At 44.2% G+C, this 24,759-nt stretch overlaps 1 protein-coding gene across 1 annotated transcript in view; it reads right to left on the reverse strand.

Annotated features, from left to right (window-relative positions):
• Nucleotides 1-241: 241 nt before the first annotated feature.
• The window catches only part of dnajc12 (DnaJ (Hsp40) homolog, subfamily C, member 12), a 45,391-nt gene continuing 20,873 nt past the window's right edge, over nucleotides 242-24,759 (reverse strand). The window contains exons 3-5 of the mRNA XM_069900826.1: nucleotides 9,417-9,556; nucleotides 2,025-2,229; nucleotides 242-654 (exon numbers count right to left, since the gene is read on the reverse strand). Of these exons, the coding sequence (XP_069756927.1) occupies nucleotides 560-654; nucleotides 2,025-2,229; nucleotides 9,417-9,556 (440 nt within the window). The 3' untranslated portion in view covers nucleotides 242-559. The remainder of the gene's footprint in view (nucleotides 655-2,024; nucleotides 2,230-9,416; nucleotides 9,557-24,759) is intronic.

Raw genomic sequence — 24,759 nt, forward strand, 5'->3', positions numbered from 1 at the left:
GGAGGGAGGGAGAGTTTCAGATTTATGGGGGGGGGGGGGGAATCCTAGACCCAAGGGGTCAACTTGCTAATAATGGACAAAGACCATGATCTTTTTATGATTCATTATGTTTGAATCAAGCAACATAGTGTTTTCCTTTTAGCAGAGTGAAGAAGCAATTCCCATTATTTTCCCATGAAAAAAGAGTGTGAAAACATGGAATAAAAGTTAATAATCTGAATGAAATACAATATCCTTTGAGTGAATTAAATAATTGCATCATATATTTTAACTTCTGTTTGAAAATTATACTATTACACCTCAAGAGTTAGGATCACATTGGGGTACATTACACCCTCAGCAACAGTAACACAATTCCAACACTGACATTAAATTAGCAAATCTGAGTAGCAAGATATTACAAGAGAAAATTGTAGAGACAATTTTGTCATCTCTGATCTTCTCTCAGGTCAGGAAACACACAACATAATCATGAATAAATCTTTCCACAGGACATTTGGCATACAAAAAGTGAATTCATCTGGTAAGATACACATTAGAAGAATCTGGTGAATCTGCATCAAATTTCATAGTTCCTGAATTTCCTTAGCAATTCTGAGGGAGAGTCTGCCAACCAGCGGAAGCGGTAGTGGCAGTCATTCACTTCGAAAATTCCTGAAGGAAGAGAGAACATGAACAAGTCACAGAATCCGGAGTCACACAGTTCACAAGGAGCCCCTTCAGCCCAACATTTCCGCCTGCACGACTCCCCTTTGCCTGCATTAGGCCTACATGCATTGATGCCTTGCCCATTTAATGCATGTCTAAATGTCTCTCAGTGAGTTCCACTTATCAACCCCCATCACTTCTTGGCTTTTAATTCTTCTACCTTCTCATCAGTGTCCACCTATCACCTCTTATCTGTTAGCCCAGTGGTTCTCAACTGTTTTCTTTCCATTCACATACCACTTTAAGTATTCCCTATGCCATCAGTGCTCTGTGGATGGAAAGAAAAAGTTTGAAAACCACTGTTTTAATCGTCCCTCATTGATTTGTTATGTGCACGGTTTCATCACTCCAAAGGAAATGGGCCAATGACCATTTTTCTCAAGCAAAATATTTCAGTAACAATTGGGTCTAGAACAGTGGTTCTCAACCTTCCTTTCCCACTCAATCCTTTACTGATCACAGAGCACTGATGGCATAGGGATTACTTAAAGTGGTATGTGAGTGGAAAGAAAACAGTTGAGATCCACTGGGCTAACGTGGACATTTACCCCCTCCATAAATCTTCGTCCGCGAAGCCAAGCCAAAGAATGTGAGTGGAAAGATAAATATAAAGATAAACCACTGTGTTTGCCCATTCTCCTTCCCCTTCCTCACCTCTCCCACCTGCCCCACATTTTTATTCAGATGCCTACCTAAGTCTTCTTTGTTAGCTACTCAAAAAGCTCAATCAATTTAGTGTGGCAATCAAAGACATGCTGATCAGTCCCTACCTTTCCAAGTGTACATAAATCCTATCCCTTAGAATTTTGTCCAGTAATTACTCTCATACTGACATAAGTCTTGTCAGCTGTCCCTCTTCACTAAAGGAAAAAACATTAAGTATCCTCCAGTTTTCTGACACCTTACCTGTAGCAACCAGAGAACTTGGAAGAATGAGAAGTGAAATTGAACTGTGAACCAAAGAACTTTCTTAAATTTACACACACATTAAATACACGTGCGCTTAGAATGAGAAGGGGGTTAAGTTGGGTTAGTTAAGTTAATAGTGATAAGTTAAAGTTTGATTCTGTTTTCATGTTTAAATGTTCAAAGATAATTAAAAACAACTTCTGCTTAAGTAACCATTTGTCCTGATGAATATCTACTGCTGCTGGGTTTTGGGGTCCTTTGGGCTCGTGACACCACGTAAACCTTATCTTTGCAGCAGTGACTTGACTTTTAGGTTCCTTCTTCATTTATTGATCATTTATCCTTCACTGCCCCTTTAATGAATCCACATTTTACTTCCAGTCTAAAATTGGGCTTTATCTGCTTACGTGGAGAGGCAGGATTTTCTCCAGAATGGTGTCCATCATATCCTGCTCTTGTCTCCTCAATTCCAGCTCCATCGCTGTCAACCTGTTCCATGTTGGCAGAGGAACCATCATTCCGTTTGTCCCCTTCCTTGGTGGAGCTCTCAGAATCTGCAGTGGGTGCTTCCAGCATTGGCTCTTTCTTACTTCTTACTGCCCAGTGCATTGTCTACAAGATGCAAGATAGTATTTCTGAAAATGTGTACTGTCTATTGAGGACTAGTTACCAAATTACACGTTAAAATATTTTGTCTTGATAAAGAGTGGCACATGCATTTACCCTTTGTATATAGATCTTACCAGTCAAGGAAACCCCATGGCATAGGATCTATTGGTTATGGACTCGACCGGTTAAGAAACTCACAGGGACCCCAAGCCTTACAAAACCACTTTATGCAGAACCAATTGGATACAGAGCTCCATCTGTCACTCCATTAGATGAATTTAATGTTTCAAATTAATTTTATTTTAGAGATATAGCACGATGCTAGGCCCTTCCAGCCCATGAGCCTGTGCCACTCAAATACTCCCCTGTGACCAATTAAACTGCTAACCCTAAATGTTCTTGGAATGTGGGGGGAAACTGGGACACCCACATGGACATGCAGACATGGGGAGAACGTGCAAACTCCCTACAGACAACACCGGATGGAAACTGGGTGGTTGGCGCTGTAATAGCATTGTGTTAACCACTACACTATCCAGAATACTAAATACAATCATACAGTATTAGCCATGATAATTATAGAATGTATCGGAGGTGGATTCTGACAATCCTCCAAGTCACATAGTCACTATTTCTACTGTCAATTTCAATGGCAATGCAGTCTGAAGCAACTATTCAATGAGAAGCAGAATGTTGAAATGTAAACAAGGTTTGAACATTATAGACAATATGAAGTCTTGTAGTTGACACGTGTTATCTTTGAATTGATCAACTTGCTGAACAATCAAATTACTTCTTCAATGCAAATATTCAATGCAAATCTGTTTAAACATGCGATGGGAGTTTGCAATTGACAGAAGAATCTCTACCCAGTTGCAGGCGAGAGCCGCTTGTACATAATGCATAGTCAGCAAAGGGCTTGTGGTTTAGAGACTTCACCCAGCATATTCAGTCATCCATTCCAGGAATACGTTTCTACTAAATGGACATCAAGCAACATGAAAAACATGATGGGCTGTAGACGCTGTGATTGTAGTACAAACACCGAAATGCTGGAGGAACTCAGCTGGTCCTTTCGGCGTCTGTAGAAAACAAAGATCTATCGCCGACATTTCGGGCCTGAGCCCTTCTTCAAGTAAAAATCAGAAAAGGCAGAAGCCGGATGTATCAGAACGTCTCAGAATTCAAAAAAACAACGGGGGAAGAATCCAGACCAACAAAAGGTGTTAATTGGATACAATAAGGACAAGGTAGAATTTATCATGTCTGTGTGAAAGGAGAGACAAGTTGGTGGGGCTGGGTTTTTTTAAACGAAAGCCAGAGAAGTCAATAGAGGGAGCCCAGTCAGAAGATTGTTCCTCCAATTTACAGGTGGTCTCAGTCTGGCAGAACATGAGACCATGGACAGACATGTCTCCTAGCATGGCCGCTAGGAGATCCACGCTATTGCGGTGGAGAGAGCCAAGGTGCTCAACAAAGTGATCTCCCAGTCTGCGTCCAGTCTCTCTGATGTAGGAGAGACCACAGCAGGAGCACCTTCTATGCCTACTTTGAGAAGGAGAACCAACAATGCCTATGAGAGTTCCTGCAAAGGCTGAGGACCCTGAGATATCTGTTTCTGAGGCCAATGTTAGAATGTCATTCAAGAGGGTAAACTTTCACAAGGCGTCAAGCCTGGCAGGGTACTGAAAATCTGCGGCAACCAACTAGCCAGAGTGTTAATGGATATTTTCAACCTCTCATTGCTACCGTCAGAGGTTCCCACCTGCTTCAAAAGGGCAACAATCATCCTGGTGCCGAAGAAGAGTAGTGTGGGCTGTCTCAATGATTATCACCCAGTAGCACTCACGTCTACTGCGATGAAATGCTCTGAGAGGCTGGTCATGGCCAGAATTAACACGTACCTAAGTAAAGATCTGGACCCCCCTGCAGTTCGCCTATCGTCACAATCGCTCCACAGAAAACGCAATATCACTGACTCTCCACTCAGCTCTGGATCACCTCGAAAACTGCAATCCATACATACGGCTGCTCTTCATTAACTACAGCTTGACCTTCAACAGCATTATTCCGTTAGTGCTGGTCAAAGAGCTTTAAACCGTGGGTCTCTGCATCCTCCTCTGTAACTGTATCCTAATCGGAAGACCACAGTCTGATGAATTGGAAACAACATCTCCTATCAACTCAGGCAAACTTCGAGGATGCATGCATTTCCAATGCTATCTACAAATTTGCCTATGACACCACAGTTTTTGGCGGAATCACAAACGGCAATGAGGAAACGTACAGGAGGGAGATAGTTCAGCTCGTTGAGCGGTGTCACAACAATAACCTTGCGCTCAACGTCAGCAACACCAAGGAGATGATTGTGGACTTCAGGAGGAAATCAGGAGAACGCAATCCAGTCCTCATCGAAGGCTCGGTAGTGGAGATGATCAAGAACTTCAAATTCCAGCATGTCAACTTCTCTAAGGATCTGTCCTGGAGCCTCCATGATGATGCAATCATGAAGAAGGCTAACCAGAGGCTATATTTTGTGAGGTATTTGAGGAGATTCAGTAAGTTACCAAAGACTCCTGAGAACTTCTATAGGTATATCATGGAGGGCAATCTGGCTGCTTGATATCAATAAAAGCACCATTGTGTAAAAATGTGTTATTGACTATGAACATGGACAATAGAATATTACATTCATAGTGTGAAAAAGGTACAAGATGTATTAAGGACTGTTACATGGAAAAAAAAACTCATGTCCTTTTAACAATTAAAACACAAATATGGAGTGGCTAATGGGATCTAAGCTGTTTTCTCCAGCTTAGATCATTCTTAAGAGAAAGATGGGGACCAACCCTGACCCCACCTGAAATTAGTGAAACGGAATGAACGGTCTGGATGGGGAATAGACCCAAATTTATAACAAAAATGTACTCTGCTCTGTAATGCAAAGCCAGGGTTGTAGAGGTCAGGAAAAAGATGGGAGTTGGACTTGGGTGTTGTGATTTCAGAAAGAAGCTGGTCAGATTGGTGGAAGGACAGGATGACATCAATTCTAAATGCAAGATTATGGATTGGTTCAGTATAATTCTTTTACATCAATTATATCTCACCCACAAAAGTTACATGGATTAAATGCTGAAATTTCAGAGATGTGTTTCAGATGTGGGACTGCGACAGGAACTTTTTTTTACATGCCACGTGGTTGTGCGTGAAAGTGAGGCCATTTTGGCAAGAAATCGCAGAGAAATTAACCAGGAGAACAGGAGTGGCCTTCAAGGGTGACCCAGAGTATATCTGGAGGTATATCTGTTAGGGAATTTCATGGAAATAAGTAAAAAAATTGAATAAATATAAAATCTCATTTATAAAAGTAGCCCTGGCAGTAGCAAAAAAAATGTATCGTGAACACTTGTAAGTCCGACTCCCCTCTATTTATAGCACGCTGGACTACAGAAATAAACAGCTGGTTATCTATGGAAAAATATTATATAATGATCTGGTAGCCAGACCTGGACCACACAGGGCGCCAAATACAGCAATAAAAAAAGGACTATAAATGTTACTATTACACGTATCCAAATGCGACTCCCCAATTGTATTCTATATTTTTAAAGATATGCAAGCTCTGACAGTGTGTGGATGTGTATGTATGGAAAGGGGGAGGGAAGGAGGGACTGTTTTGTTTTGTTGTCTTCAAGAAAAAATTTAATATATTGTGATTTTGAAGATTTTATTATGTATATTTTTGAAAAAAAATTAAGAATAGAATATAAAAAAAATACAAACTCTGGAGGGTTGTTAATTCAACCCTGCGGCTTCATGGCCATCAGACCACTCCATCTAGGACATCTGCGTGAGGTGGTGTCTCAAAAAACAGCCTCTATGCTCAAAGACCCCACCACCCAGGCCATGCCCTTTCCACTCTGCTACCATCGGGCAAAAGGTACAGGAGCCTGAAGACGAGCACTATTCGGTGGCACAAGGACAACTTCTTCCCTGCTGCCATCACATTCCTGAATGATTGATGAACCAAAGACACTCCCTCACTTTGACTTTTCGTGCACTATTTTTATTAGTTTTTGGTAAGGTGGTTTATATGAACGTTTGCACTGTGATTACTGCCTCAGAACAATCAATGTTGTGACTTGCTCATGACAATGAATTCTGATTCTGAGAAGGGTGGCATGGTTCGTCTAGCAGTCAGTACAATACTATTGCAACGTCAGTAACCTGGATTTGAATTCTGCACTGTCTGTATAGAGTTTGTATGTTCTTCCTGTGACCTGTGGGGGTTTTCTCTGGTTTCATCTCACTCTCTAAAATGCATGAGGTTGGAAGGTTAATTGAGCGAACAGAACAGCACGGGTTTCATGGGCCAGAAGGGTCCTGTACCACGCTGTTTCATTGGCTTTCAAATTAAAATAGGGGAGAGAGCACAGGGTTCAGAAAGATAGGAGAAGGAAGGGAAGGGTCTGTGGAGCAGGAGGAAAGGAGACAGAGGGATGAGGGAGAGAGACGGGGGGGGGGGGGGGGGGGTGAGGGTTAATGCCTGCTTGGAGGGTGCCTAAATGGAATACAATTTGTTGTTCCTCCAATTTCCAAGTGGCCTCAGTCTGGCTATACATGAGGCCATGGACAGATATGTCAGTGTGGCAATGGTGTGAGGGATTGAAGTAGCTGGGCACTGGGAGGTCAACAGTCAGAGAAAAGATATGCGAAGGCTGGTAAATCAGTCGTCCATTGATGTGGCATCAATGTCCCTGAGCATTTTCCCAGATCTGCAATGTTACACTGAAAAAGCAGGCTTTGACACTCTTCAGGGAGTGGTGGAGACAGGGTTCAAGGCCATGAATTGATTGGCTCATATGCCCATTTCTCCCTGACAGTTTGCAGCCACATTGTGTGGCATTCACTGTCCAATATCAGGCCTGATAAACTTCTAAGACCAAAGCTGTGTCATCATTCAGCACTTCCTGCAAAGGGTCACTTTCTTTAATTTACAGGTGTTTGAATGAAAAACCTTGTGCGTGTTTCTTTGCTGTATCCACATGGTTTTATACATGTTCCCCTTCCCCAACCCAAAATGGGACAGCCTCAAATATCACCAGGGTTTCCCTGCCAATCATCGGAGTGAGTACAGTAGAAAGGAAAACTTTGTTGCCTTCATTTAGCTGTTTCCTTGGCTGTTGTTTTGGGCAAACAATTAGATTGGCTCCTTGATGTTTCGGAATGCGATCTATCTCACCACAGCACGAGCCCAGGAGTCCAAGAATGAGACTTCAGGAAAGGACAGGGTCCCACTCAGCCCTTCCACCAAGGCAGCAAAAGACTGGTCCCATCGGTGTAAGGGCTGAATTAACAACTGACATGTGACTCCCCCAACTGGACCACTGTTTAACTAACTGTCAGCAGACTCAGTATTGATGTCCAGATTTGAGGCAGAGCTTGCATGGTCTCTCTGTGACTGTGTGGCTTCACTTCAAGTGCTCTGGTTTCCTTCCTCACCCCAAAATTATGTGTGGCTTGGTATGTTAATTGGTCACTAGAAATTACTCACAAGGTGTACGTAAGGGTGGGCAGGGTCTAATTGATGTGAATGTTGGTTAATAAAATGGTTAGGTAGCGATAGGTACATGGGGTTGGACCAAACTCCATGGCTGAACCTCGTGTTTCTATAATGCACTTTTCTATGACAATGTGCTGTTGAAGTTGGCACTTTATAAATCCAATTTTTTTCAAGATTCCCAGATATCATTGTCCTGAAAAGAAACATTATGTCTTTAGTAAAACACAATCACTGACCACCCACCCATCATGGGCAACAACCACACATCCATCAACGGCCTGACTGTGAGACACTGCCTTAAGAAGGCAGCCAATATCACAATGGACCCCCATCACAGCCACTTCAGGAAGAAGGTACAGAAAATTGAAATCTGCCATATCTTGGTTCAAAAACATTTTCTTTCCTTATTTTTAATCAAGCTCTTGAACATCTCCATGCCAAATGAAACATAACCTAACCTACTCTGGGACATCAAAAGAACTGTCTGCCCAAATGAAACATCACTCTTTGCATTAACAGCAACCATGAATATTTATTCATCCATCCCTTTATATTTAGCATTTTTTGTCTCCTGGCTCATTGCGGTAATTGAATATATTGTAGTTGGGTATCGTATGTACCAGTGTGGCCTTAGCAAGTAAGAATTTTGGTGCATTTCATACTCAAAATTCAAGCCCTGTTTCAGGTACAATCCATCAGCACTTAACAAAGACTGGTGTGACTGTAACAACATCTGAACCCATTCTCCAGCTCCCACTTCCCTTGTCCTGCCTGGCCTTGCCCTGTACTTCCTCAGGCCCAAGTCTAATCCCCCTGATTATACTCCAGTCACTATATTCAGAAGGTTGGAACCTCGATCATAGTGGAGTTACAGGCTTGTATGCAGAAAGGCACATACATACTGTATGTCCTTCAAATTATGAAAGAAGAATGGCTGGTGGAAGTGAACAGGTTAAATATTTTTTGTATGTGATGTGGTCAGAAAAAAAAATACTTTAAAAGAAATCTAATTCCATTGGTTCCTTCTAGTGGTATCAATTTTACAGACTTCAGTGTAAGAGAGGAAGAATTCTCCACCTTTCACTTAACCTAGCGTTACTTAAGGAGGGGCAAATAGGAATAATAAGAATGCAAAAGACTGAAACTTGCAAGAGAATTTCAAAGGCCTGGATATTGTGGAGCCTTTAGCAATTTAGGGAGAGCTCAGATCCAATAAGTCAGAAGTCCATTGGAAGTTAGTGAGAGAGGTAAAACCAAGCAGTTTCTCAGAAAAAATGTTTAATAAGCTGACGGTATGGAAGCCTTAAGTTCAAGAACAGTTATCAGACTCTTGAAAGACCCTAACCCTAACTATAAAGTAGTCTAACCATCAAATGACCAGTCTGCATGACTGAAACATCACTTTTTTCCCCTACTAATCACTAATGTGAATATTATCTATAATTTCTGATTTATGATCTCTTTTTCTGTCTTGGCCAATTGTGGTAATTTAATGTAATGCCATCATAGTTGATGTATCTGATGTACCTCTTTGATTGTAGCAAGTAAGAACTTCATGGTTCTGTACATTGTACTCCATGACAATACACAATACTAAGGTGGGCATCTGAACTCAGGGTCTGCTTACCATTTTGACAGCATCACTCATAGCCTCCCACTGATGAAATGGAATTGCAATCCTACTGCGATACCAGTGGTCATAGCGAGCACGCCGTTCTTCATTGGTCAGAGTTTCTTTAGCTTGCTGCAGTTTCTGAAACTGCTCCACTAGATTACGGAAGAAAAAACAGGGCGTGATTAATTATGCTGCTCTCCCCAGTATTCCAACTGACTCAGGTGCCAGCCTCCCCAAATCCCAGACACACCAGAAATCCATCCAAATGCCCTGATTGTATACCAGCCTGTCAACTTCCACTGATCTCCCCCACTGCAAATTCCCCATACTTAGAGATTCCCTATCAATCCCACAAACCTCCAATCATCTGACGGAGAGCCCAATCCCCCCCATCTCCCTCTATACAAATCCGAACCAAAACACTATCACAAAACCACTAAAGAATAGTCTGTATCACTCTCCCAACACATATTGTTCACTCTCAGGCAACTGTGAATATTTATTTTTTTGTTTTCCTTTCCCTGACTTTGATATTTATTACCTAATTTTGCCTTTGTGAAGCATTCTCGTCAGAAAACCAGAGGCTCCTTCACTTCTCAAGGAAGTTGAGGAGGGCAAGGTGAGACCACACTTAGAATATCATGTGCATTTCTGATCACCCAGCAGCAGGAAAGATATCAATAAGATTGAAAGAGTGCAGAGAAGATTTACTAAGATGTTGTCGGGCCTTCAGGAGTTGAGCGAGCTGGAAAGATTAAACAGGTTAGGACTATACTCCTTGCAATGAAGAAGAATGAGGGAGACTTGATAGAGGTTTATAGATTATGAGGGGTATAAACAGAGTAGATGTAAGAAGGATGTTTCCACTTAGATTGGGGGAGAGAGGTCATAGCTTTAGGCTGAAAGGGGAGAGGTATAAGAGAAATATTAGGGAAAAGTTTCTCACTCAGAGCAGTTGGAGTGTGGAATGAGCTGCCATCTGATGTAGTGGAATGCAGATTCAAACTTGAGTTTTAAAAAATAAATTGGATAAATACATGGATAGGATAGGTCTGGAGGGTTATGGATGAGAGTAGATCAGTGGACCTGGCTAGTTTTATTGGTTGGACCAGACTGGAAGGGTCAAATGGCCTGTTTTCTGTGCTGTAACATTCTATGGCACTGTCCCCCATCTTGACAGCATCTTACAGCACAAATGACATTGTATTGTCTGGCTGAATCATTGTGTAGCAAAGAATTATTGAAATGGCCAAGAAGGTCACTGGGATCTCACTTTCCTCTATTTTTTTTTAATTTTAGAGGTACACTGGGCCAACAGGCCCTTCCGGAAATTAACCTACAAACTCCATACGTTTTTGGAGGGTTGGAGATTGATGAACAGTATCCTGTAGCCTCTTATAAATAAAACAAGTAAATTATTTATACATATTATTTCATATTTATACAGGTACACAATCCTTTTTCCGAAACCCCTGGGGGACAGTGTGTTCTGAATTTCGGATTTTTTCAGATTTCAGAACAAAAGCCAGCTGCCCCAGATTGAAGTCCACCCCCTTCCAGTCACACTGGCGTCTATCCTCCTCGCCCCCCACCCCCCACGTTGTGCTGCCGCCTCTCCCCCCCAAGTTGCGCTGCCTTCTCTCTCCTCCCCTGCCCACCCGAGTCATGCTGCTCTCTCTCCTCCCCCACCCACCCGAGTCGCACTGCCGTCTCTCTCCTCCCCCCCACCTACCCGAATCGCGCTGCCGTCTCTCTCCCCCAGAGTCTCGCTATCGTCTCTCTCCCCTCCCCCCCAACCTAGTCGTGCTCTCTCTCTCTGTGCTGTACCAGCACCAGGAAAAAAAAATGCTGCTTTTTGGAGCTTTCAGGATTTTAGATGTCCTGTACCTGTATTGTGTACCTGTATTTTTATGTATATATGTATGTCATATGAATTTGGGAGAGATGTATTTTGTGTGTATATGTGCACATGTGGTCAGAGAAATGCTGTTCTGTCTGGTTGTACATATACAGAGATGATGTACTTGAACTTGAAAATATTCTATGGGAGTCCAGGATACAACAGGTCAGCTATAATTTTTTAAATTATATATACATATATATATATATAGATATATATATATATATATATATATAGATATATATATATAGATATATATATATATATATATATATATCTATCTATATATATATACACACATATATATATCTATATATATCTATATATAGATATATATATATCTATATATATCTATATATATATACATATATATATATATCTATATATAGATATATATATATACATATATATATATATCTATATATATATATATATTATATGGAGAGAGATATTGTTATTTATTATTGAATCCTCCACTGTAATGGATTAAATCCTCCACTGTAATGGAGGATTTAGACCAGTTTATGCAAGAATGTATACATGTGAATCAGATGACATAATCTAAATTCCACCATGGGGCCCAGAGATGCAGTTGTCTTTTGTTGGTCACACACTGTCAGGAGACCTTGAAGATAAGTAACCATTTATTCAGGGTGATGGACTACGAGTAAACAAATTTTTGGGTAATATAAGCTATGGTCCCACTGCTGAAGTTTCAGACTCTCTGAGGGGTGGAAATGGCTCTCAGCAAGAAGAAGAACTTCTAGAGTCCAGCTAATGTCCTGGTTGGGGGAGGTGGAGAAACTGCTACCGGCGGCCCTGACAACCTACTACAAGTGTGCGGTCATTGCCTCACTTTGGCAGTTGGGACCAGTCCAGGTGTTGATAAGTATAATTGGGAAGGGCTTGCATATTGTAGTTTGAAATTAGCTTTTGAATTTGTAATAAACATTTGTATAAACTGAACTCCTCTCGGTGTGGGTGTCTATTTTCTTTCGGTAGCTCAAACACTGTGACCAATCTAAAACGAACAAAGTGAGAGGTACAAGTTTACCCACAGACCCAGCATTTATTGCCCTTGAAAAGATGGTAATGACTGATAACCTTGGTCTATGGTAGCCCTTTTTGGAAAGGTACTCCCACAATGTCATTGAGGAGGGAATTCCCAGATTTAGACCGAGATGATGAAAGAAACCAAAGCAATATTTTTCCTAGTCAGATTGCTGATTTAGGGGAAGTCTGTAACATATAACTGTGGTACATATTGTGGATGGTATACTCTGCAACTACAGTTTCAGGCCATTCATGAGGTGAAAAGTGAACTGGGATTCACTAGAAGTGTGCTGTACTGACGACTGGTCCCGCCTCCTGGCTCCTCTCCCTGGGGCCTGTATATAACCTTGGTTTCCCGCCTAAATCTAGAACCCCTCTGAAGCCTGGTTGTGAACCCTACCTGTGTGGTAAGCTAATAAAAGTGTTTCTTCTCCCTCCAGTTGAAGATGAGCTTTTATCTATGCTACAATTTTATTAGCTTACAAACTAGGATGGAGGCGCTACTCAAGCCCAGTTTCCTGTTAATAGACCCCATTCCCCCGACACGGCTGAGGAGTTTGCATTATTGGCTAGACTGCTTTCAGGCTTACCTGAACGTGACCAGGGACGTCTTCCATATGGACGAGCTCCGGAGGTCAGCGCTCATCTCGAGGGTAGGGATGAAGGGGTACACAATTGTTTGAGACTGTCCTATGTATGAGTCTTCTGTGGAGGCTCTGAAGGCCCACTATATAAAGGCCCCAAATGAGGTCCTAGCAAGGCAGCACTTGCCCTATGCCGCCAACGGCCCGGAGAATCGATTGATGACTACCTGATGGATCTACAAACGCTGGCTAAGAAGTGTAGGTATGAGGCAGTTTCGGGCTGCATCCGGGAAGATGAACAGATCCAGGACACCCTAGTCGCAGGGATCCACTCGAGGTACGTGAAGCAGCGACTGCTCCAGTCAGAAAGGAAGGACCTCGCTAGCCACATCGAGCTGACCAAATCACTGGAACAGGCCAGTCTCGAGAACGACGACCTTGAGGCCAACGAACTCCCGCTTTTGGGTGAGCACCTCCAAGGACCAGCTGCTCCCGCTACGGTGGCCCCCGCTTCCTGCTTTCTGCAGCAAGGGACAGCACCCCCATGCCCGCTGCCCGGTGTTGGAACCAAGGGGTTAAGTAATCATAGAAAATATGCCTATGTACTATTCATTATGTATTCATTAATCCAGTACTATGTAACAATTTACTATTTATTTCAATTATACTGTTTTAAGGGAAATAGGAATGCAATTAAGTAACAGCCACAGTATATAGCAAAGTTGGCTGATTATAGTACGTGTAGAATTTGCTGTCTCCAAATATAAAAGAGAGAAAATGTATAAACCAATTTTGTAGGAATGCTAAGTCATGAGGAGGTGTTGAGTAGAACAGAAGTATGGCCAGACGAGAACAAAGAGTACCATGACTGAGAATGTAAGAGACAAAGAAAATGTATAAATCAATTCAGTAGGAATGCTAAGGCATAAGGAGGTGTTGAGTAGAACAGAAGACTATGGCCAGATGAGAACAAATAAATAATTAGAAATATATGGGGTATGAATTGATTTCTGATCAAGACAACAGGATGTTCTGGCCTTGAGGATTAAGATGGAAGGTCTACACCCTAGATAACTGCAGAGCAGGAAATTGCTTGAGATAAATCTTATGCAAGGAATCTAGCAAAGAAAGCCAACTTTTGTTCAGTGTAATAATGTTGATCTATATAAACAGAAGAGACTGGACAGTAGGAGTCAGTCTTGGGGAATAGCTCACAGAGCAGGTGACCTATGAACTAACGACTGGACCAGAGCTCTGTTAAGTTTTATTCTTGTGTTGTGTAATAAACTGATTGTTGAACCAAATACCTTCTCCTATCACTTCATTCAACAAGCACGCTGGACTCAGATGACACATAGACTAAATTGAGGGTAGGGTAAAGCCAGAGTCCGACAATTTGGTGACCCCGACGTGATTTGAACACGCAGCCTTCTGAACAGCCGGTCACTATTAGGGGAAGAATGATCAGACACAAAGGACAGGGTCAGGGAAGCGCTCGCTCCCCTTCGGGATATGAGTTGCGAGGCCGGGAGGAATTACGTCTCCCAGAAAGATATAGACAAATGCTGCTAATTTATAAGGGACTGCAAGTTGGGGAAACGTATCAACCCTTCTCGTTCACTGATATGAATTGTGTTTTGGATAAAATGCCACCTCCTACTGAGGGAGGCGGAGCGTGGATGGGAAAGTTCTGCCAACATACGATGGGACATAAGATAGCAATGGGAGACTGGAGGGCATTATTAGACAAACAGCTTGGGCTGTGGGAAATACAGCAGGTAGAAATGGTCGCAGGAACCACTAGGTGCCCTGATGCCGAACCATTTGCAAAACATGCTACGGCACTAGGAGGTGCAATGCGGGATAAGTTTCCCATTTGCCCCGGTATCATGCAGTCCCTGACATTTTCCATTAAAGAGGATGAGGAGATCTCGACCTTTTTAAGTCAGTGTAAAGAGAGTTGGACGGATAAAGGCAGACTACACCCAGCCACAGGACCCTTGCAAATGACACTATTTAGGTCTGCCATAACGAACGGGTTGCCAGCTGTAGTCAGGGAGGCATTAGAGAATAACCCTGATATTCCTGGTTGCTCGACTGAGCAATGGGAAAAACATTTGACTCATCAAATGAAGCGTTATAGGGCTAAGCAAGAGGAGGACAAACAAATTACGGAGTCAGCACAAGTGCAACTCCTTAAGCTCCAATTGGAAGAGGCTAGAAAAAGGCCAATGAGGCAAAAAATAATCCCTCAAAGTGTGCAAACCAGATGATTCAGCAGCCACAAGGGAATAATACAAATTGGCACTCGGCCCCAAATTGGGCACCGGGTCCCACCTATGGGGGCAGGACTGGAGGTCCAATGGGGTAATTCCGAGTAAGAGGGAGAGGTCGGGGTGTTCCAGGAATACAGCCAGCCATATGTTTTGGATGTGGTCAGCCAGGACACTGGAAGAGAGACTGCCCCCTAGCATGGGGTCCTCAGGGCACTGGGGGAAGGGGATATGGACCACCACAATATGAGCCTTGGGTCCAGCCCCAGAGATCATCAGTGCCACTCCCGGTACACCAGGCACTCCATGTGGCTCTCGCTCTGACGAGACAATTCCCATTGCTGACGGAGGAGGAGCAATGTTACCAGCAGTGACGGGGCCCGAGCACCCAAAAGCAGGTTAGGTTGGCAGACCCCTTCCTGCAGATTAAAGTGATGGACATGGAAGTATCCTTTTTAGTAGATACAGGTGCCAGATTTTCTACACTTACCGGCGCTGAGTTTCAATCTAAAAAATCATCCTCTAGCGTCCAGTTGATAGGGTTCTCGGGTACACCAGAAAATCTGCCATTTTCTACACCACTAGTCACTTCTGTGGCAGGACAGACTTTCACACATCAATATATTCTGTCGGCAATGTGCCCTACTAATCTGTTGGGCAGAGATCTGCTGGTCAGGTGTGGAGCATCGATCCTTTGCGGACCTAGCGGAATAGAGGTCACCTTTCCAAATGGATATTCAATGAACTGTTCATTAACTACTCTTTGTTTCAGTTCTCAAATGTTGTTGTCAGCCGCTGGAGGATCCGCATCTGAGGAACTATGGGCTGACATTTACTGGGGACTGCTAGAATTGGAGGACCCACAGAAGGGAGGGCTGCTAAAGATTTATTATCAATGGAAGCCGTGGATCCAGACCTTACACCCGTATACCCCTCCCTCGGACCCCCTCCATGTTACCCTCTTTTACGATAGAGATGGGGATGAAATTTATCAGCATGCCTTTTATGAAGAGGTAGAGGGCATACAATGGGAGATTAATTCAGACGACATAGTGTTAGGAAAGGAGGGAGTGGCCGCTACGGTTGGACTGACATCTGAGCAGCTGGAGTGGTATGAGATGGCCGGTGAGGCCATTCCTCATGTCACTCTTGCAATTGGCACTAATCACCAGGGAAAAGATTTGGGACCGATGTGTCAGAACTTGATGTCCTTGAGGGACTGGTCCAATACTCAAATACCGGCAGTGCAGTTCTCTCTATCTGGTCAGGCGTACAGGATTTCTTACCCTTCAAATGATCGGGTCCTCCTTGAGCATAGACAGATTGAATGCTTTCATGGTAGAGAAAAGATGGATTATCCCGACTCTGCCCCTATGTTAGAATCTCTCCCCGAAGACCTTTGGTCAGTGGGACCAGCAGATGTGGGTTTTTGCCAGCAGGTTGATCCCATAACCTTTGAACTTCCAGATTATACTCCCATTTGGCAGACACAGTATCCCCATAAACCCGAGGCTGAGGTGGGTCTGGCAGATACCATTGATGGCCTAATGTATTCAGGGGTGTTGGAGCATTCGTGTTCGAGTTGGAATACACCCATCTAAACAGGACACAGGCAAATATCGGATGGCCCATGACTTAAGGCGCATCAATGGTATTGTACAAACACCCACAGTTCCAGTACCAAACCCATATACCGCCATGACTGCTTTAGCTCCGAAGCACAAGTGGTTCTCTTGTATAGATTTAGCAAATGCTTTCTTTTGTTTACCACTGGCAGAACAGTTTAGAAATGTGTTTTCCTTTACGTATAGAGGTATAAAGTTACGTTATACTCAACTCCCGCAGGGCTTTATCTTATCCCTAGGGATTTTCAATCAGGTTTTGAAAGAACAGCTGGGGGGGCTAGTACTGCCAGGTGGGGTAGTTCTGATCCAGTACGTAGATGACATCTTATTGGCAGCACCTGTTTGGAGGCCAAAAGGCTCCTGCTAATGCAGCTATTCAAGGCAGGTTTTAAAGACTCTCGCTTAAAGTTGCAATGTTGCAGACAAGTGGTCTCCTTTTTAGGAAGAATGGTCTCAGTGAAAGGTACAGGGATATCCCCTGTGCATCGATCAGCGATACTACATCATCCAAAACCAAAGACAGTTAAGGAAATGTTTAATAAGGGGTCGTTACATTTCAAGGTACAAGGACTGCCTAAAGAAATCTCTTGGTGCCTGCCACATTGACCACCGCCAGTGGGCTGATAACGCCTCAAACCGTGCATCTTGGCGCCTCACAGTTTGGCGGGCAGCAACCTCCTTTGAAGAAGACCGCAGAGCCCACCTCACGAACAAAAGGCAAAGGAGGAAAAACCCAACACCCAACCCCAACCAACCAATTTTCCCTTGCAACCGCTGCAATCGTGTCTGCCTGTCCCGCATCGGACTTGTCAGCCACAAACGAGCCTGCAGCTGACGTGGACTTTTTACCCCCTCCATAAATCTTAGTCCGCGAAGCCAAGCCAAAGAAGACATTTCACGCCACATCGAGACAGCTGTCCACAGGAAATAACTTGGTTTTGTGCCCCGGAGGGAGACAGAGATAAGGAGGAAGGAGACTCATTACCAATCCAGAGAAACCAGTGGGAATCAATGTGGCAAAATGGAACACGACCATACGTATGGGACAGTAAGAAGGGGGATATTTATGCCAACGCTAGACGCCAGGCAGCAACTCACAGAGTAGGCGATAATAAATGGGTAGACCTTAGCCAAACTATGGCAGAACTCCTGGGAGTAAAATACTGTTGGGTATGTGGTGGACCCACTAGAGATGGATCATGGCCATGGAGCGGAGAGCCCCTGGAGGAGTGGGAGTTGATGGGTTTTAACGGATTTGCAAATGGGACGAGCCCCCACCAGACATGGCATTTAGCGAATCACCCATTAGGGGAGGAATGTATCAGGAAGGGGCAAGGGAATCATTATAAAGGGGATTCGAGTTGTACAAGGGTTAAAATCTGGGGAGTTCCCCTCAGTGGCATCCTCAGAGACCGCAGTGGTTCCTGGCCCCACAGAATGAAACAAATTACAGACCTATAAGAGATAACTCTCGTGGGAAAGGATTATGGAATTGCACGGGGGATAATCCATACAAGGGCGTTCCCTCGCTCAGACAATTGTGGACCCATTCCTCCCCACACGGATATGCTCCAGAGGGATTATATTGGATTTGTGGGAATATGGCATATACCTTATTTGAACCAGACTGGAGGGGAACGTGTTGTATAGGTATCATCCAACCACAATTTGTTCTTTTGCCCCATAAGGACTCCCATCATTTAGCTGCATGCATCTATCAGGGGCTCCATCAGAAGAGGGATTTAAATATCAGTGAGTGGGGAGAAGACTGGCCCCCAGAACGCATTATTTCCTATTATGGACCTGCCACGTGGGCCCAGGATGGGTCCTGGGGGTATCGAACCCCGATTTATATGTTAAACAGTCTTATTCGCTTACAACTATATTGGAAATTATTACGAACGACACAGCTATGGGCCTTGATCTGTTGGCAGAAGAGCAGCAACAGATTAGGTCCACAGTGTTTCAGATTCGCTTAGCTTTAGATTATTTGTTAGCCACTGAGAGTGGAGTGTGTGGAAAATTGAATCTCACTAATTGTTGTTTGAAAATTGATGACAATGGGCAAGCGGTAAAGGATATTTCTTCAGGCATTCGCAAATTAGCTCATGTCCCTGTTCAGACCTGACAGCCCTTGGGGAGTGCGTGGTTGGGAAATTTGTTCTCAGGAAGCTGGGGATGGGTCCATACTGCAGTGATAATTGCTGGAGTGGTGGTGTTGGCTTTGATCCTGATCCCGTGCATAATTCCCTGCCTCCAGTGTCTGGTCCGACGAGCGTTTTCACAGATAGCCATCACCGAGTCCCAAGGCATGTATTTGTCCTCACTGCCCTTCCAGGTGTATGATGATACCAAGGGGTCGGGGATGCCGGTCTTTGCCAAAACTCCTGAGGTCCCGGTCCCATAAGTTAACGGGTGGTTGGTCTCATTTTCATGAGACCAAAAGGGGGATTGTTGGAACCAAGGGGTTAAGTAATCATAGAAAATATGCCTATGTACTATTCATTATGTATTCATTAATCCAGTACTATGTAACAATTTACTAATTACTTCAATTATACTGTTTAAGGGAAATAGGAATGCAATTAAGGAACAGCCACAGTATGTAGCAAAGTTGGCTGATTATAGTACGTGTAGAATTTGCTGTCTCCAAATACAAAAGAGAGAAAATGTATAAACCAATTTAGTAGGAATGCTAAGTCATGAGGAGGTGTTGAGTAGAACAGAAGTATGGCCAGACGAGAACAAAGAGTACCATGACTGAGAATGTAAGAGACAAAGAAAATGTATAAATCAATTCAGTAGGAATGCTAAGGCATAAGGAGGTGTTGAGTAGAACAGAAGACTATGGCCAGATGAGAACAAATAAATAATTAGAAATATATGGGGTATGAATTGATTTCTGATCAAGACAACAGGATGTTCTGGCCTTGAGGATTAAGATGGAAGGTCTACACCCTAGATAACTGCAGAGCAGGAAATTGCTTGAGATAAATCTTATGCAAGGAATCTAGCAAAGAAAGCCAACTTTTGTTCAGTGTAATAATGTTGATCTATATAAACAGAAGAGACTGGACAGTAGGAGTCAGTCTTGGGGAATAGCTCACAGAGCAGGTGACCTATGAACTAACGACTGGACCAGAGCTCTGTTAAGTTTTATTCTTGTGTTGTGTAATAAACTGATTGTTGAACCAAATACCTTCTCCTATCACTTCATTCAACAAGCACGCTGGACTCAGATGACACATAGACTAAATTGAGGGTAGGGTAAAGCCAGAGTCCGACAATTTGGTGACCCCGACGTGATTTGAACACGCAGCCTTCTGAACAGCCGGTCACTATTAGGGGAAGAATGATCAGACACAAAGGACAGGGTCAGGGAAGCGCTCGCTCCCCTTCGGGATATGAGTTGCGAGGCCGGGAGGAATTACGTCTCCCAGAAAGATATAGACAAATGCTGCTAATTTATAAGGGACTGCAAGTTGGGGAAACGTATCAACCCTTCTCGTTCACTGATATGAATTGTGTTTTGGATAAAATGCCACCTCCTACTGAGGGAGGCGGAGCGTGGATGGGAAAGTTCTGCCAACATACGATGGGACATAAGATAGCAATGGGAGACTGGAGGGCATTATTAGACAAACAGCTTGGGCTGTGGGAAATACAGCAGGTAGAAATGGTCGCAGGAACCACTAGGTGCCCTGATGCCGAACCATTTGCAAAACATGCTACGGCACTAGGAGGTGCAATGCGGGATAAGTTTCCCATTTGCCCCGGTATCATGCAGTCCCTGACATTTTCCATTAAAGAGGATGAGGAGATCTCGACCTTTTTAAGTCAGTGTAAAGAGAGTTGGACGGATAAAGGCAGACTACACCCAGCCACAGGACCCTTGCAAATGACACTATTTAGGTCTGCCATAACGAACGGGTTGCCAGCTGTAGTCAGGGAGGCATTAGAGAATAACCCTGATATTCCTGGTTGCTCGACTGAGCAATGGGAAAAACATTTGACTCATCAAATGAAGCGTTATAGGGCTAAGCAAGAGGAGGACAAACAAATTACGGAGTCAGCACAAGTGCAACTCCTTAAGCTCCAATTGGAAGAGGCTAGAAAAAGGCCAATGAGGCAAAAAATAATCCCTCAAAGTGTGCAAACCAGATGATTCAGCAGCCACAAGGGAATAATACAAATTGGCACTCGGCCCCAAATTGGGCACCGGGTCCCACCTATGGGGGCAGGACTGGAGGTCCAATGGGGTAATTCCGAGTAAGAGGGAGAGGTCGGGGTGTTCCAGGAATACAGCCAGCCATATGTTTTGGATGTGGTCAGCCAGGACACTGGAAGAGAGACTGCCCCCTAGCATGGGGTCCTCAGGGCACTGGGGGAAGGGGATATGGACCACCACAATATGAGCCTTGGGTCCAGCCCCAGAGATCATCAGTGCCACTCCCGGTACACCAGGCACTCCATGTGGCTCTCGCTCTGACGAGACAATTCCCATTGCTGACGGAGGAGGAGCAATGTTACCAGCAGTGACGGGGCCCGAGCACCCAAAAGCAGGTTAGGTTGGCAGACCCCTTCCTGCAGATTAAAGTGATGGACATGGAAGTATCCTTTTTAGTAGATACAGGTGCCAGATTTTCTACACTTACCGGCGCTGAGTTTCAATCTAAAAAATCATCCTCTAGCGTCCAGTTGATAGGGTTCTCGGGTACACCAGAAAATCTGCCATTTTCTACACCACTAGTCACTTCTGTGGCAGGACAGACTTTCACACATCAATATATTCTGTCGGCAATGTGCCCTACTAATCTGTTGGGCAGAGATCTGCTGGTCAGGTGTGGAGCATCGATCCTTTGCGGACCTAGCGGAATAGAGGTCACCTTTCCAAATGGATATTCAATGAACTGTTCATTAACTACTCTTTGTTTCAGTTCTCAAATGTTGTTGTCAGCCGCTGGAGGATCCGCATCTGAGGAACTATGGGCTGACATTTACTGGGGACTGCTAGAATTGGAGGACCCACAGAAGGGAGGGCTGCTAAAGATTTATTATCAATGGAAGCCGTGGATCCAGACCTTACACCCGTATACCCCTCCCTCGGACCCCCTCCATGTTACCCTCTTTTACGATAGAGATGGGGATGAAATTTATCAGCATGCCTTTTATGAAGAGGTAGAGGGCATACAATGGGAGATTAATTCAGACGACATAGTGTTAGGAAAGGAGGGAGTGGCCGCTACGGTTGGACTGACATCTGAGCAGCTGGAGTGGTATGAGATGGCCGGTGAGGCCATTCCTCATGTCACTCTTGCAATTGGCACTAATCACCAGGGAAAAGATTTGGGACCGATGTGTCAGAACTTGATGTCCTTGAGGGACTGGTCCAATACTCAAATACCGGCAGTGCAGTTCTCTCTATCTGGTCAGGCGTACAGGATTTCTTACCCTTCAAATGATCGGGTCCTCCTTGAGCATAGACAGATTGAATGCTTTCATGGTAGAGAAAAGATGGATTATCCCGACTCTGCCCCTATGTTAGAATCTCTCCCCGAAGACCTTTGGTCAGTGGGACCAGCAGATGTGGGTTTTTGCCAGCAGGTTGATCCCATAACCTTTGAACTTCCAGATTATACTCCCATTTGGCAGACACAGTATCCCCATAAACCCGAGGCTGAGGTGGGTCTGGCAGATACCATTGATGGCCTAATGTATTCAGGGGTGTTGGAGCATTCGTGTTCGAGTTGGAATACACCCATCTAAACAGGACACAGGCAAATATCGGATGGCCCATGACTTAAGGCGCATCAATGGTATTGTACAAACACCCACAGTTCCAGTACCAAACCCATATACCGCCATGACTGCTTTAGCTCCGAAGCACAAGTGGTTCTCTTGTATAGATTTAGCAAATGCTTTCTTTTGTTTACCACTGGCAGAACAGTTTAGAAATGTGTTTTCCTTTACGTATAGAGGTATAAAGTTACGTTATACTCAACTCCCGCAGGGCTTTATCTTATCCCTAGGGATTTTCAATCAGGTTTTGAAAGAACAGCTGGGGGGGCTAGTACTGCCAGGTGGGGTAGTTCTGATCCAGTACGTAGATGACATCTTATTGGCAGCACCTGTTTGGAGGCCAAAAGGCTCCTGCTAATGCAGCTATTCAAGGCAGGTTTTAAAGACTCTCGCTTAAAGTTGCAATGTTGCAGACAAGTGGTCTCCTTTTTAGGAAGAATGGTCTCAGTGAAAGGTACAGGGATATCCCCTGTGCATCGATCAGCGATACTACATCATCCAAAACCAAAGACAGTTAAGGAAATGTTTAATAAGGGGTCGTTACATTTCAAGGTACAAGGACTGCCTAAAGAAATCTCTTGGTGCCTGCCACATTGACCACCGCCAGTGGGCTGATAACGCCTCAAACCGTGCATCTTGGCGCCTCACAGTTTGGCGGGCAGCAACCTCCTTTGAAGAAGACCGCAGAGCCCACCTCACGAACAAAAGGCAAAGGAGGAAAAACCCAACACCCAACCCCAACCAACCAATTTTCCCTTGCAACCGCTGCAATCGTGTCTGCCTGTCCCGCATCGGACTTGTCAGCCACAAACGAGCCTGCAGCTGACGTGGACTTTTTACCCCCTCCATAAATCTTAGTCCGCGAAGCCAAGCCAAAGAAGACATTTCACGCCACATCGAGACAGCTGTCCACAGGAAATAACTTGGTTTTGTGCCCCGGAGGGAGACAGAGATAAGGAGGAAGGAGACTCATTACCAATCCAGAGAAACCAGTGGGAATCAATGTGGCAAAATGGAACACGACCATACGTATGGGACAGTAAGAAGGGGGATATTTATGCCAACGCTAGACGCCAGGCAGCAACTCACAGAGTAGGCGATAATAAATGGGTAGACCTTAGCCAAACTATGGCAGAACTCCTGGGAGTAAAATACTGTTGGGTATGTGGTGGACCCACTAGAGATGGATCATGGCCATGGAGCGGAGAGCCCCTGGAGGAGTGGGAGTTGATGGGTTTTAACGGATTTGCAAATGGGACGAGCCCCCACCAGACATGGCATTTAGCGAATCACCCATTAGGGGAGGAATGTATCAGGAAGGGGCAAGGGAATCATTATAAAGGGGATTCGAGTTGTACAAGGGTTAAAATCTGGGGAGTTCCCCTCAGTGGCATCCTCAGAGACCGCAGTGGTTCCTGGCCCCACAGAATGAAACAAATTACAGACCTATAAGAGATAACTCTCGTGGGAAAGGATTATGGAATTGCACGGGGGATAATCCATACAAGGGCGTTCCCTCGCTCAGACAATTGTGGACCCATTCCTCCCCACACGGATATGCTCCAGAGGGATTATATTGGATTTGTGGGAATATGGCATATACCTTATTTGAACCAGACTGGAGGGGAACGTGTTGTATAGGTATCATCCAACCACAATTTGTTCTTTTGCCCCATAAGGACTCCCATCATTTAGCTGCATGCATCTATCAGGGGCTCCATCAGAAGAGGGATTTAAATATCAGTGAGTGGGGAGAAGACTGGCCCCCAGAACGCATTATTTCCTATTATGGACCTGCCACGTGGGCCCAGGATGGGTCCTGGGGGTATCGAACCCCGATTTATATGTTAAACAGTCTTATTCGCTTACAACTATATTGGAAATTATTACGAACGACACAGCTATGGGCCTTGATCTGTTGGCAGAAGAGCAGCAACAGATTAGGTCCACAGTGTTTCAGATTCGCTTAGCTTTAGATTATTTGTTAGCCACTGAGAGTGGAGTGTGTGGAAAATTGAATCTCACTAATTGTTGTTTGAAAATTGATGACAATGGGCAAGCGGTAAAGGATATTTCTTCAGGCATTCGCAAATTAGCTCATGTCCCTGTTCAGACCTGACA

This window comes from Narcine bancroftii, chromosome 10 (assembly GCF_036971445.1).
Source record: "Narcine bancroftii isolate sNarBan1 chromosome 10, sNarBan1.hap1, whole genome shotgun sequence".
NCBI lineage: Eukaryota > Metazoa > Chordata > Chondrichthyes > Torpediniformes > Narcinidae > Narcine > Narcine bancroftii.